Source organism: Mytilus edulis, chromosome 12 (genome assembly GCF_963676685.1).
Source record: "Mytilus edulis chromosome 12, xbMytEdul2.2, whole genome shotgun sequence".
Classification (NCBI taxonomy): Eukaryota; Metazoa; Mollusca; class Bivalvia; order Mytilida; family Mytilidae; genus Mytilus; species Mytilus edulis.
In genome coordinates, this window is record NC_092355.1 from 2,591,747 (window position 1) to 2,604,081 (window position 12,335).

General features: G+C 33.2%; 1 protein-coding gene across 1 annotated transcript; it reads right to left on the minus strand.

Moving 5' to 3' along the window:
* Positions 1 to 1,759: 1,759 nt before the first annotated feature.
* On the minus strand, positions 1,760 to 8,235 carry LOC139499436 (kelch domain-containing protein 9-like). Its single transcript, XM_071288112.1, has 3 exons — positions 8,077 to 8,235; positions 5,702 to 5,815; positions 1,760 to 4,735 (listed from the first exon to the last, which is right to left on the minus strand). The coding sequence occupies exons 2-3, from the start codon at positions 5,799 to 5,801 to the stop codon at positions 3,852 to 3,854; spliced, it is 984 nt and encodes a 327-aa protein (XP_071144213.1). The 5' UTR covers positions 5,802 to 5,815; positions 8,077 to 8,235; the 3' UTR covers positions 1,760 to 3,851.
* Positions 8,236 to 12,335: the final 4,100 nt, after the last annotated feature.

Here is a 12,335-nt window from a genome sequence, read left to right on the forward strand (position 1 = left end):
AGTATTAGTCGTTCTAAATCGACAAAAAACAATAGCGTCTTTGAAGTCCAAAATATTAAAATATTCTTCGAATTCCAAGTTTTTCTTAAAAATTTTGTAGTTAATACCTTTTGGTGAATTTTGAATGAGGGAATTCCAGTTCTGAATATATTGATCTAGCAATCTCTGCTTTATAACAGTTTTTAACCATTCTTTATTAACAAAATTTTGTGACTCCCATATGTATGAGAAACCACAATCTTGAAATATTTTTTGTATAAACAGGATCCATTTTATCTGGACATTATGGTGCTCGTTCATATGACGAGAAAGTTGATATAATATGAAGGAAAACTTTGCTTGTTTACCGGATATCAAATTATACACATCTATAACCTTTTTGGAATAATACACAGCTACAGTTGCAAACTTTCCAGAGGTGCTATCCAGCACTTTGATTTCTTGAACTGACCACCCAAATTAGGAGCCTGTAAAGCAGGAGTTGTCTTTTGTTGCTGTATATCATATTTGGTTTTGTTCATTATTTTGTACATATTCATGCTGTTAGTTTTCTCTTGAATTGTTTTACATTTGTCATTTTGTGGCCTTTTCTAGCTGAATATGCAGTATGCGTTTTGTTACTGGCCATTCTATTTGAAGATTTGTCTTGCTGGTCATTTTTAACCAGATTTGAAAAATCAGTTATTGATTTGGGGATGTACAGCTGGTGGGTGGCTGCCCAACAGTGTGCGTTCAAAAACATGAAATTGCTTTCATGAAAATGAGATGTGAAATTGCTTATAGAAATGCATACCAAGTATCATCGACCTACCACTTGTGATACTTGTGATTCGCCATTAACTAGACCAAATCACAAACTAATACATTGTTGCCACCAGCTTCACTGGAAACAGCATACTTATGTGTTGTTTTTTACCAAGGCGAGACAAAAAAAACATCATTTAAGGGCAGGAACTCTTATAAGGAGTCAACAGATGATATCTGACATGCTGAGTTATCTGTAGATCTTGTATGGCTGATCAATTTTGATGTCTTAAGTATCTATCTATTGTAGTTGCCAAGATAATAGGCAAAAACACTAACAAGATTGCACATGCTGAAATGTTTTGCTTGTTTTACTTATTATTGATTTCATTTTGAAAGTCTAATATAAAGGTTTTATTACTTTAGTATCAAACAAACTTAACATTATCCATTTTCTTTGAAACTGAGGTTTACAGACTTATGAAAAATGCCAGACAGACATGTACATGTAATGTAAACACCTTACAATCATTGCATATATCAAATATAGTGTTCTTGTTACTTACAGATCAAACCACAAAAACTTAAACATTGTCCAATAAACCATGAAAACAAGGTCAAGGGCAGACATTACCTGCAAGTTGGACATGTTCACCTTACAATCATTGCATACACCAAATATTATGGTATGGCACTCATAATAAAACCATCTAAATTATATAAAGTAGTCACTGAACCATCAAAATGATGTCAAGGACAATGGACCCAAGACAAAGACACAAATTAGTTGTTTAAGGGCAATTATTGTTTTAGAAAGTTATCACAGTTTTGATGTAAATTGACATTAGCAGATCCAAATATTTAGAATATGTCTGTCCCCGTCAAATCCTCGCAACTATAAACCGATTTTAAAGATGACAAAACTTGCATTTTTTACCCTTCCATTCTATTTTTAGCCATGTCTGTTGTGTTGGTTGGTAGGCAGGGTCACCAGAAAAAAAATTAGAAACAGAAAATATATACATTTCTTTAATAATGGTAGTAAAATATTTCATCTTTTCTGGGATTTTTTCATTCTACATGTCACACAATACATATGTACACACGTATGCAAAGAACACAACCTGAACAAACAAAATAAAAGAGGTACTAATAAATTAAGAACTACATTTGTAAAAGTCATAAACTTCCTTCATGTTAGTACAATAACAATATAAAACAAAATTGGCACAAAATTGCATAGACTGAATAATATGTATTAAATGTAAAAAAAAATCTCTTTAGTCAAAACATATATGGAATGTATAATTTTAAGAAGTTACAACAACAATATGTAACTATCAACAACACAGTCAAACAACAGCAAAATGTAAAAATTCTCTTGTTAAAAAAAATATATGAAATTCCTAAAACTTTTGTTAAACGCTATACTTAACTAATATGAGACAACCAACAGCAAACTAATAAAGAAAATAACATAAAGACCACATAAACATAATTAAAAATGTTTTAAAATTTGTAATAAAATTGAGAATGGAAATGGGGAATGTGCCAAAGAGACAACAACCCGACCATAGAGCAGACAACAGCAGAAGGTCACCAACAGGTCTTCAATGCAACGAGAAATTCCCGCACTCAGAGGTGTCCTTCAGCTGGCCCCTAAACAAATATATACTAGTTCAGTGATAATGAACGCCATATTAAACTCCAAATTGTACACAAGAAACTAAAAGTTAAAATAATACAAGATTAACAAAGGTCAGAGGCTCCTGATTTGGGACAGGTGCAAAAATGCGGCGGGTTAATACATTTATTTGCATTAGGATTGTGTACAAATTTTCAGTTCAGAGATTCATAACCTTTAATTTTAAGATAATGCATTGATAATTTTTTAGTGTCGGTCCAATCTACAATTGAATACTGTAAATTCAGAAATTATTGCAATGCTTTTATTATTGCAAAAAATTTGTCAAGGTTCAAATCGCAATAATTTGAACTCTCATTTTGAAATGTTTTAAATTAATTAAACATGAATTTTCTCAATATCGCAAAAATTAAAATTGCATTTTAGTCTAAAATAACAAAATCACAATAATATGTGCACACAATAATTTCCAAATTTACAGAATTATTAAATGATGTAACTAGTATGTTGATCTCACAATGAAAGATAAATTGCCTTTTAAAAAACACAAAGACTTGTCTTATTATCAATCATAACACAACTCATTTTTTTACAATGATCATTCTAAATGAAATACTTGCCACTGGACAGTAAGATTTATTGATTTATAAAGACAAACACCCTTCAAAGACCTTAAAACTGAAAAACATTTCTAACGATCATTTACAATGTTCAACTAAGGATTTTTTTTTTGGCAGTTTACTTCTGAACAAATTTGCTATCATGTATATTGTACTACATCGTTCTTCCTAAAGCTTTTACATTTGATAAATTGAACTCTAAAGAAACAATCTCCTTTCAAATATAGATTACCAGTATTTATGGTTTGAAAATAAAAGGGACCGATACTACTTAGATGAGATGTAGACTATAAATTTCATTAAGTTTAAAGGTCAAATAATTAAACGTGTTTTCTTTTTCCTAGGACAAGGAATCACTTTGGCTTATGACATCTGTGTGTTCTTACTGTACTCAATGATATAAAACCATCAGAGTAGATTGTGGTGGACAGTTATGTAACTCAAAAATATGAATGCCAAAATTTAGATATGCATCTGAACAAAATTCAGTAAAACAAACATGAAATCAATGGTAAGAATTTTTCATTTAACAATTTTTAATAAGTTGACATCATAATGAAGTAATGAACATGTGTACTAATAAGTTTCAAGTTTACGAACCCAAAATGTCATGGTAAACTGGTTAACCTAAGCTTAATCCTGATATAGGAAAACTAATGGATAGAAATGAGCTCAGATCAGAGAATTAAGTTCTGACACTGTCATAGGCAAGTTAAAGGCATACAAATAACAATTTTACTGTGCTGCCAGCTTATTGCTATAAAATGTGAAAAACAGATTGAATAATGAGGGCAATTTGATATTTTTGAAGCACATACAAAAAATTGTTTCAACTTTTACACTTATATATGGAATGTTAATATGTGTGTATCTCCATAAACTAAGTTTCCCTTTCCTACGCCACCATGTAAAATAATTTTCCCATCAACAGTTCCACAAACATGTCCCGCCCGATTAATATCTGTAGTTCCTACTTTGTACATTTTAATTGGTTTAGCAGTTAAAATAAACATGTCGCCAACCGGCTCTTTGCTTTTCCCGTCAAATGTTTCACCGCCATGAATCAAAAGGGCTCCTTGACCTGTAACAGTTACATGATTTTTTCGTCCCGATGGATATTTGTCAAGCGGTTTCAGCTTTTGTGCTACTTCTATGAACTTCTCTGTCGCTCCTTTATCTGTTACGACACTTTTAAAGCTAGATTTGTATTCTAGAAGTTCATTGTCTCGGCCACCGATTATAAAAAGAGTTGAGGCAGCAACATTGGCCGTGTGTCCTGATCTAGATGATGTAGCTTGCGTATATTCACTGTAAGTAAACTGCTTGTTATCTGGTGACCCGTGAAGAAGAAAACCACTGCCATGTTTTCTTTGAGTGCGTAAACCTCCTTCTCTTCCAAGCACCAAGATAACTCCATTATCCATGTGTGTAGCTGTATGGGAGCTCAATCCTCCTCCCTCAGGGAACCCTGTCACAGTTGGGAAGGACCAGAACTTCTTTTCCGTGTCGTAAACATAGACATTTGATGTTCTAGTCTTTCCAGTCCAACCTCCAACGAGGACTAAATATCTGTTTCCGAGTTCTACGGCAGCATGGTGGCTAAGTGACGGACACGTAGGAGATGTAATTTCATTCCACGTCATGGATGAATCGAGACAGTAGAATCTATTGGTTGGTATCTTACCATCCTTCTTCTCTATACCACCATGGATGTAAAAATTGTTCCCTGAAGAAGAAGATATAATTAAGCATGGAGAAATAACACTACACAATGAATGTCACCACTTACCATGGATGTAAAAATTGTTCCCTGAAGAAGACAAAAAAATAGTATGGAGATATAGCACTACACAATGAATATCATCACTAACCAGTGATGTAAAAAAATGTTCCCTGAAGGAGAAAAATATAATTAAGTATGGAGAATATCATTACACAATGGATGTCAACACTTTAGCTACCGATCAAATTTCATGATTAGCTCCAATAATTCACTTTGTATATAATTTAATACTACTGGATATGCTTATGTGAGAGGTTTAACTAGCTATATATATATAAACTATAAGCAGGGTTTAATTAACCATTTTCTACATAATGAAATGCCTGTACCAAGTCAAAGTTGTTTTCCATTTGTTTGATGTGATTGAGCTATTGAAACTACAGCATTTCAAACATAAATAATCTATAGTCAGTTAAACACAGTGAATTAAGAACATAAGTGTGTAAATATTGTACACCCAGCATGGAAGGCAAAGGTTATGTATATGTGTGTTATTTACCTATTGTACATCCAGCATGAAAGGCAAGGTTATGTATATGTGTTATTTACCTATTGTACATCCAGCATGGAAGGCAAGGTTATGTATATATGTGTTATTTACCTATTGTACATCCAGCATGGAAGGCAAGGTTATGTATATGTGTTATTTATCTATTGTACATCCAGCATGAAAGGCAAGGTTATGTTTATGTGTGTTATTTACCTATTGTACACCCCGCATGGAAGGCAAGGTTATGTATATGTGTGTTATTTACCTATTGTACACCCAGCATGAAAGGCAAGGTTATGTATATGTGTGCTATTTACCTATTGTACATCCAGCATGGAAGGCAAGGTTATGTATGTGTGTGATTTACCTATTGTACATCCAGCATGGAAGGCAAGGTTATGTATATGTGTGTTATTTACCTATTGTACACCCCGCATGGAAGGCAAGGTTTGGTCCTACAGGATATACTAGTTCCCAATCCATTAACAACTTTCCTCCAGAGGCCATCTTCAAGGTCATATGTCTACATAATGCTGCAATTGAAAAAAAACAAGGAATAATTTGTACATGCAGTTAGACAATAGATGAGGCCTTTATTCGATAAAATAGTAACTTCAAAGCTCTCAAACCATATCATTCTTCAATACCTCAAGCAAGAAGCATGATATGAAAATTATCACAAAAAAGATCAAAAGAAAAATGCACAAAATAGCGATAATCTTCAATACCTATGATAAACTGGATACCTGTTGTGTTCACTGAGGGAGACAATAACTTTTTATGTTAACCTGTTTTAGCCCTTTTTAAGGTGTTGTTAACTGTTACCTGAGATTAATTTAAGGTGTTAACTGTTTTCAACCCACTTTGATAACTGTTATCAGCATTTTTGCATTTTTTGTTCACTGTTTTTGCCAAAATCAAGGTGTTGTTAAGATGTTAAGGGACCCCCTATTGCCCCCCCCCCCCTCTTCACTTGTCGCTACAGTCTACACCAACAACAGGTACAACCTAAATCTTGTGGTACATTTTCAGGCTGCATGATTTTTAATTTTTTTTGTTACTAGGGCATTAAAAAAATAACACATTCTATATATATCCGAACTGATTTCTCAAGGAAATTAAAGATAAAGTCTTTGTCAAGAATGTGATAACAAACTTATAGGTTATGTAAATCTGCTGCCACCATTGGTTGTCTATTATCCGAAATATTTAGCATTTGTTCATGATTGTATGTTTTTTTTTGCAATGTTGTTCCCTTTTAGACTTGCATATATATTATATATTATATTGTGTAGTGTAGTTTATCATAATTTTATGATCCATTGCCCCCTAAGATTTATCTTTAGCTATTATTCAGACATTTTGTATAAAAATGTCTACACTTGTAGTATTTCCATTTTTGAAAACTGTTGTATCATATACATGTCTTAAAATGCTGATAAGACCAGGGTTTTTTAATTTGTTGATTTGCAATTTTTAATTTTTATTTGTAAATTTGATGAAGCAGAAAATTAAACTTTTACTAATTTTCATGGGACAGCACTACAATGCAGCACGGTTGAACATGTTTTATGAGATCTCAACCCCCCCTCCTAATACTTCTTTAATGTAGAATAAAGAACACACTTTGCAGTTTATCTCAGTATAAAAACTGTCCGAGTCCACTGTCAGAAAGGTGACAAAAGAAACTAAACAAAATAACAATGAAACATAAATTAATAAAGGACTACTAGCAGTAACTGACATGCCAGCTCTGATCCTCAATTATAAGAGGGATGAAAGATACCAGAGGTATAGTCAAACTCATAAATTGAAAATAAACTGACAACACCATGGCTAAAAAAAAAAGACAAACAGACAAATATTAATAGTACAGAAGACACAACATAGAAAACTAAAGACTATGCAACACGAACCCCACCGAAAACAGGGGTGATCTCAGGTGCTCAGGAGGGTTAGCAGACCCTAGCTGTTCCACATGTGGCACCCGTTGAGTTGCTTATGTTATTACAAACTTATCTGGTAAAGAGGGGGGGGGGCAAGGGGTTTAGCTGTTATGCTGTTATGGGGCATTTTAATTCTTTTTTATCTGTTATTCTGAAAATATATTTGCAGTTAGCTGTTATTGTATTATTCTTTGTTAGCTGTTATTGGGCTTTTAGTTTTTTTGTTATCTGTTATTGTGATAATGTATTTGCTGTTAACTGTTATTGAAAATTGGAATGTTAGCATTTTTTAGACAGCCACGAACGAACATATCAAATTAGAACAATTCTTAATATGACAAAAAGGAAAACATATGGCCAGGAATATCTGACAAGGATGTTAATTAAGGACTAGGTCCTTACAACCAGTTAACCTTTTATATTATATGGTACATAGACTCAGCTCTTTAGTTTATGCCTCTGCATGTGAATATAATTTAACCATGAGAAAGTAGAGTTTGGTATTTACAACCACTGCAGTCAGAAATGTAAATAACAAACCGTCAATGAGGCATACTCGGGAGGAAAAATTATTGTTTACCTGTAATAGCAGATTCCGTTACAAGCTATGACAACATTTTTTTCTAATTGAAAATTGTAAATTATAAATGACTATGAAAATGAGTTAGGGATAACATCTTGTGGGGACCCCCAGTCAGCATGTCAATTGTGTTATAAATGACAAATGTGCATTCAGTAGATCTCGTTGAATCTTGATTGTAAATGTTGTGCTGTGAATAAAAATAGTTTTGTCGCTGAATAATATATTTAGATAAACGTAAAAACAGAATAAACCTGTTTAGATTTACCATGATAAAATCTGGTCTTTCAACTTTTCAACTTGTTTACACTCGATACGACGTTGAAGAGCTTTTGACAAGGGAGATAATTCAATTACATTTTGTACACTCCTTCGTGTCTGTGAATCCAAATATTATGCTTCCATCTAAAATTAAAGTACAACTTTTTTACCTAGGTAATTTATATGGTATTTAGAATAAGAAGCTGATTCTTAACTAGATGTTTAATGTTTCTCTTTGGCAACTCAAATAGTAGAGGTGTGCTCCAATCCTTAGCTGGCTTTCTATAACTTCAAGGGGGAGAGGAGACTATATATATATATTTTTTCCTTAAAAAAAAGAGATCTAAAATTTGAAGAAAAAAGTATGGTCAAGTATTCTGGATCCAGATTTTCCAATTCCCCCCATATCCTTATATAGTAATGATTTTGAAATTTAAAAAAAAACTATGACTTTTGTTCGAAAAAAACAAAAAACAAAATATTCAGAAAGTAACAAAATAAAGCAACCTAAGGGAGCTACCATTTGATTTTTATGGGGGGGGCTAGGATGAAAAATTTTGTCCTGCATTTTTTTTTTAGCTGTAATCTCTGTCCTGCCTTTTTATTTTTCACTCTGTTCGGTCCTGCCTTTTTTTTTTAGTTTATCCTGACTTTTTTTTTTACCTAAATTGTCGTCCTGACTTTTTTTTTTTTGCAAGTGTCTCATCCTGCCTTTTTTTTACTCAAAACTCCTGTCCTGCCTATTTTTTCAAATTTCATCCTAGAAATACGGATATGCCGACAAACGTGACAACCAACCGGACAAGACACAGGTACAAAACCATTGGAAGAAATACGGGTGTACAGAAAAACATAACTAAAGAAGGTTGATTTATTGTTATGTCTAGTGGCAAATATTTCATACATGTTCAAGACATTAAAATCTACACAAAGGTACAAACCGTTTAAAAAAATTACAAATGTACCGACAAAACAACTAACAACAAGACACAGGTACACAAACGTTAAACGAAATACAGATGTACAGAAAAACATAACTAAAGAAGGTTAATTTATTGTTATGTCTAGTGGCAAATATTTCATATATGTTCAGTACATTTAAACCTAGACAAAGGTACAAACCCCGACAAAACAACTAATTACAAAACTCAGGAAAAAAGAGCTAATAGAATTTCAAAATACAGAGAAACACAGCTAAAGAGAAAATAAAGGTAAAAAAACGTTGAAAGAATTACAGATGTATAAAAAAAACACACTGATTTGAGACAAAATAAGGTTAAAAACAATAGTGCACACACGGAAATGTGTCGCTTTCTTTACTAAAGATTGATTGTATGTGGATAGTCCTTAATATAAATATTTACTACAACTATCACATAAACATAACATGATCCAAGAAAATGAAGTCAAGGTCATATAAACCAAACAAGAAATTCATTTATGAGTTTATTTACAACCACTGGGTCGATGCCACTGCTGGTGGAGATTTATTTCCCCGAGGGTATCACCAGCCAAGTAGTCAGCACTTTTGTGCTGACATGAATTATCATTGATATGGTTATATTTATAAATCAACTGCTTACAAAATTTTGAATTTTTTGAAATACTAAGGCTATTCCACCTCAGGCATAGATTACCTTAGCTGTATTTGGCAAACTTTTAGGAATTTTGGTCCTTAATTCTCTACAACTTCGTACTTTATTTGGCCTTTTTAACTTTTTGGCGGATTCGAGCGTCACTGATGCAATGTGATGCGTCTTTTGTAGACGAAACGCGCGTCTGGCGTATATACAAAATTTAGTCCTGGTATCTATGATGAGTTCATTTACACCTTACAATCATTCAATACACTATATATAGTTGACCTGCTGCTTAGTTTCTAAGAAATAGATTTAACCAAGAAAACTAAACATTGACAAATGAACCCTGAAAATGAGGTCAAGGTCAGATGAACCATGCCAGGCAGACATATACAGCTCCAATTCTTCCATAAAACATATAATATAGTCAACCTTTTGCTTATAGTTTAAGAAAACATACCAATCACTAACTAAACCACAGGCACTTGTCTCAAAAACAAATTTCCTATAGACTATACCTTAATATAACACATTATATAGGGGAAAAAAATTTGAGACAATTAAGTGCCTGTGCCAGTGTTATATTAAGGTATATAGGAAAAAAATTAAAGACAAGTGCCTGTGTTATATTACGGTATATAGGGGAAAAAATTGAGACAAGTGCCTGTGAACTAAACACTGAGCAATGAACCGTGAAAAATAGGTCAAGGTCAAATAAAACCGGGAGACTGACATGTACATCATAAAATATGTCTATACACAAAATATATTTGACCTATTGTATATAGTTTTCGAAAAAAAAGACCAAAACTCAAAAACTTAACTTTGACTACTGAACTATAAAATTAAGGTCAAGGTCAGATGACATATGCCATCTAGACATGTTCACTTTACAAATATTCCATACACCAAATATAATAGACGTATAGCATTCAGTACAAGAAAAACACCAAAACGCAAAAACTTTAACTATAACTACTGAACAATGAAAATGAGGTCAAGGTCAGATGACACCTGCCAGTTTGACATGTACACCTTACAGTCCCTCCATACACCAAATATAGGAGACCTATTGCTTATAATATCTGAGATATGGACTTTGCCACAAAAGCTTAACCTTGTTCACCGATCCATGGAATGAGATCGATGCCAAGTGAAAACTGTCTGATGGGCATGAGGACCATGCAAGGTACGCACATATCAAATATAGTTATACTATTATTCGTAATAAGAGAGAAATAAACATTACAAATAGTCTTAACTTTTTTGTTTCAAGTAGTCACTGAACCATGAAAATGAGGACAATTACAATGAACATGTGACAGACGGAAACTTCGTAACACGAGGCATCTATATATTCAAAGTATGAAGCATCCAGGTCTTCCACCTACTAAAATATAAAGTTTTTAAGTAGTAAGCTAACGCCGCCACCATAGCTGCCGCAGCCGGATCACTATTCCTATGTTGAGCTTTCTGCGACATTTTTAGGCTCGACCACCTCCCCTAAATAAAAATGCTGAAAGAAATACGGTAGTACAAACGAAAGGAAAAAATGCTGAAAGAAATACGGTAGTACAAACGAAAGGAAAAAATGCTGAAAGAAATACGGTATTACAAACGAAAGGAAAAAAATGCTGAAAGAAATACGGTAGTACAAACGAAAAGAAAAAATGCTGAAAGAATTACACATGGACAGAGAAACACAACATTAAAGACGTCAAGACTACACCACTGTCACAGATAAACTAAGGGAAGGTTGAGCGCCCACACACATGTTTAACCCTGCTTCATTCTTTATTTGCCTGTCACAAGTCACTGTTAGCAAGACTGCACCTGCTACTTCATCTGGTCACTGGTGGACAGTTCTATCATTTGCATTGATACTACATATCTTAATTATATTTATATCATGGTTATTTTAAAGCCTGTATAGCTGATTTGTTATTTATTTTGACAGTAAGGGTGATTTGAATAATAAAACACTTTGTGACAAAAGAGATGAATTCAGCTTTACAATGTAAACGTTCTATTCTATTATGCATCATTTCAGCAGATTGCACATCAATTTTACATCTTCTAGAGTCTGCAGTGTTTTCTATCATGTCCTTGATAGAGGAATGATGATTTGAAGAAAGCTAATAAAGCAGAGTCCAAATTGGTGAAGTTAAGGTCATCTATTCAAAATTTGACAGACACCATCATGAGTATACATGTTGTCTGTTGTGAAATATCTGTTTCATAGATAAAGATGTATATGTGCCAAATACAAGCCCATCCTTCTCATGCTGGATGGTGCCAAATGTGGATCATAATTTGCAAACCCTTCCAGAGCAGTGCACCTAAGATTTAGATGTTGTGCTTTATATGTATATATATAGTTTCTAGTCTTTTTTTCTGTTTTCTTTTGTGTCATGTCTGATGATTTTGTCAGCTTTATCTTCCTAATGTATAAATCTTGTAACACTTAATTTTCATCATCGATTCAATATAAAAAGCAAAATTATATTTTATTCAAGTTGGGGGTCCAAGGGGTTGGACCCCCTATGTTTGATGATCAATGCTTATGAATAGGGACATATAGATGAAACCTCGTTTTGAAAATGGCTGATCTACACCTCTACTCTTACCATTTTTAATATTGGCAACTGTAACTCAAAAGGCAAAATAAATATGCAAGAAAGAATAG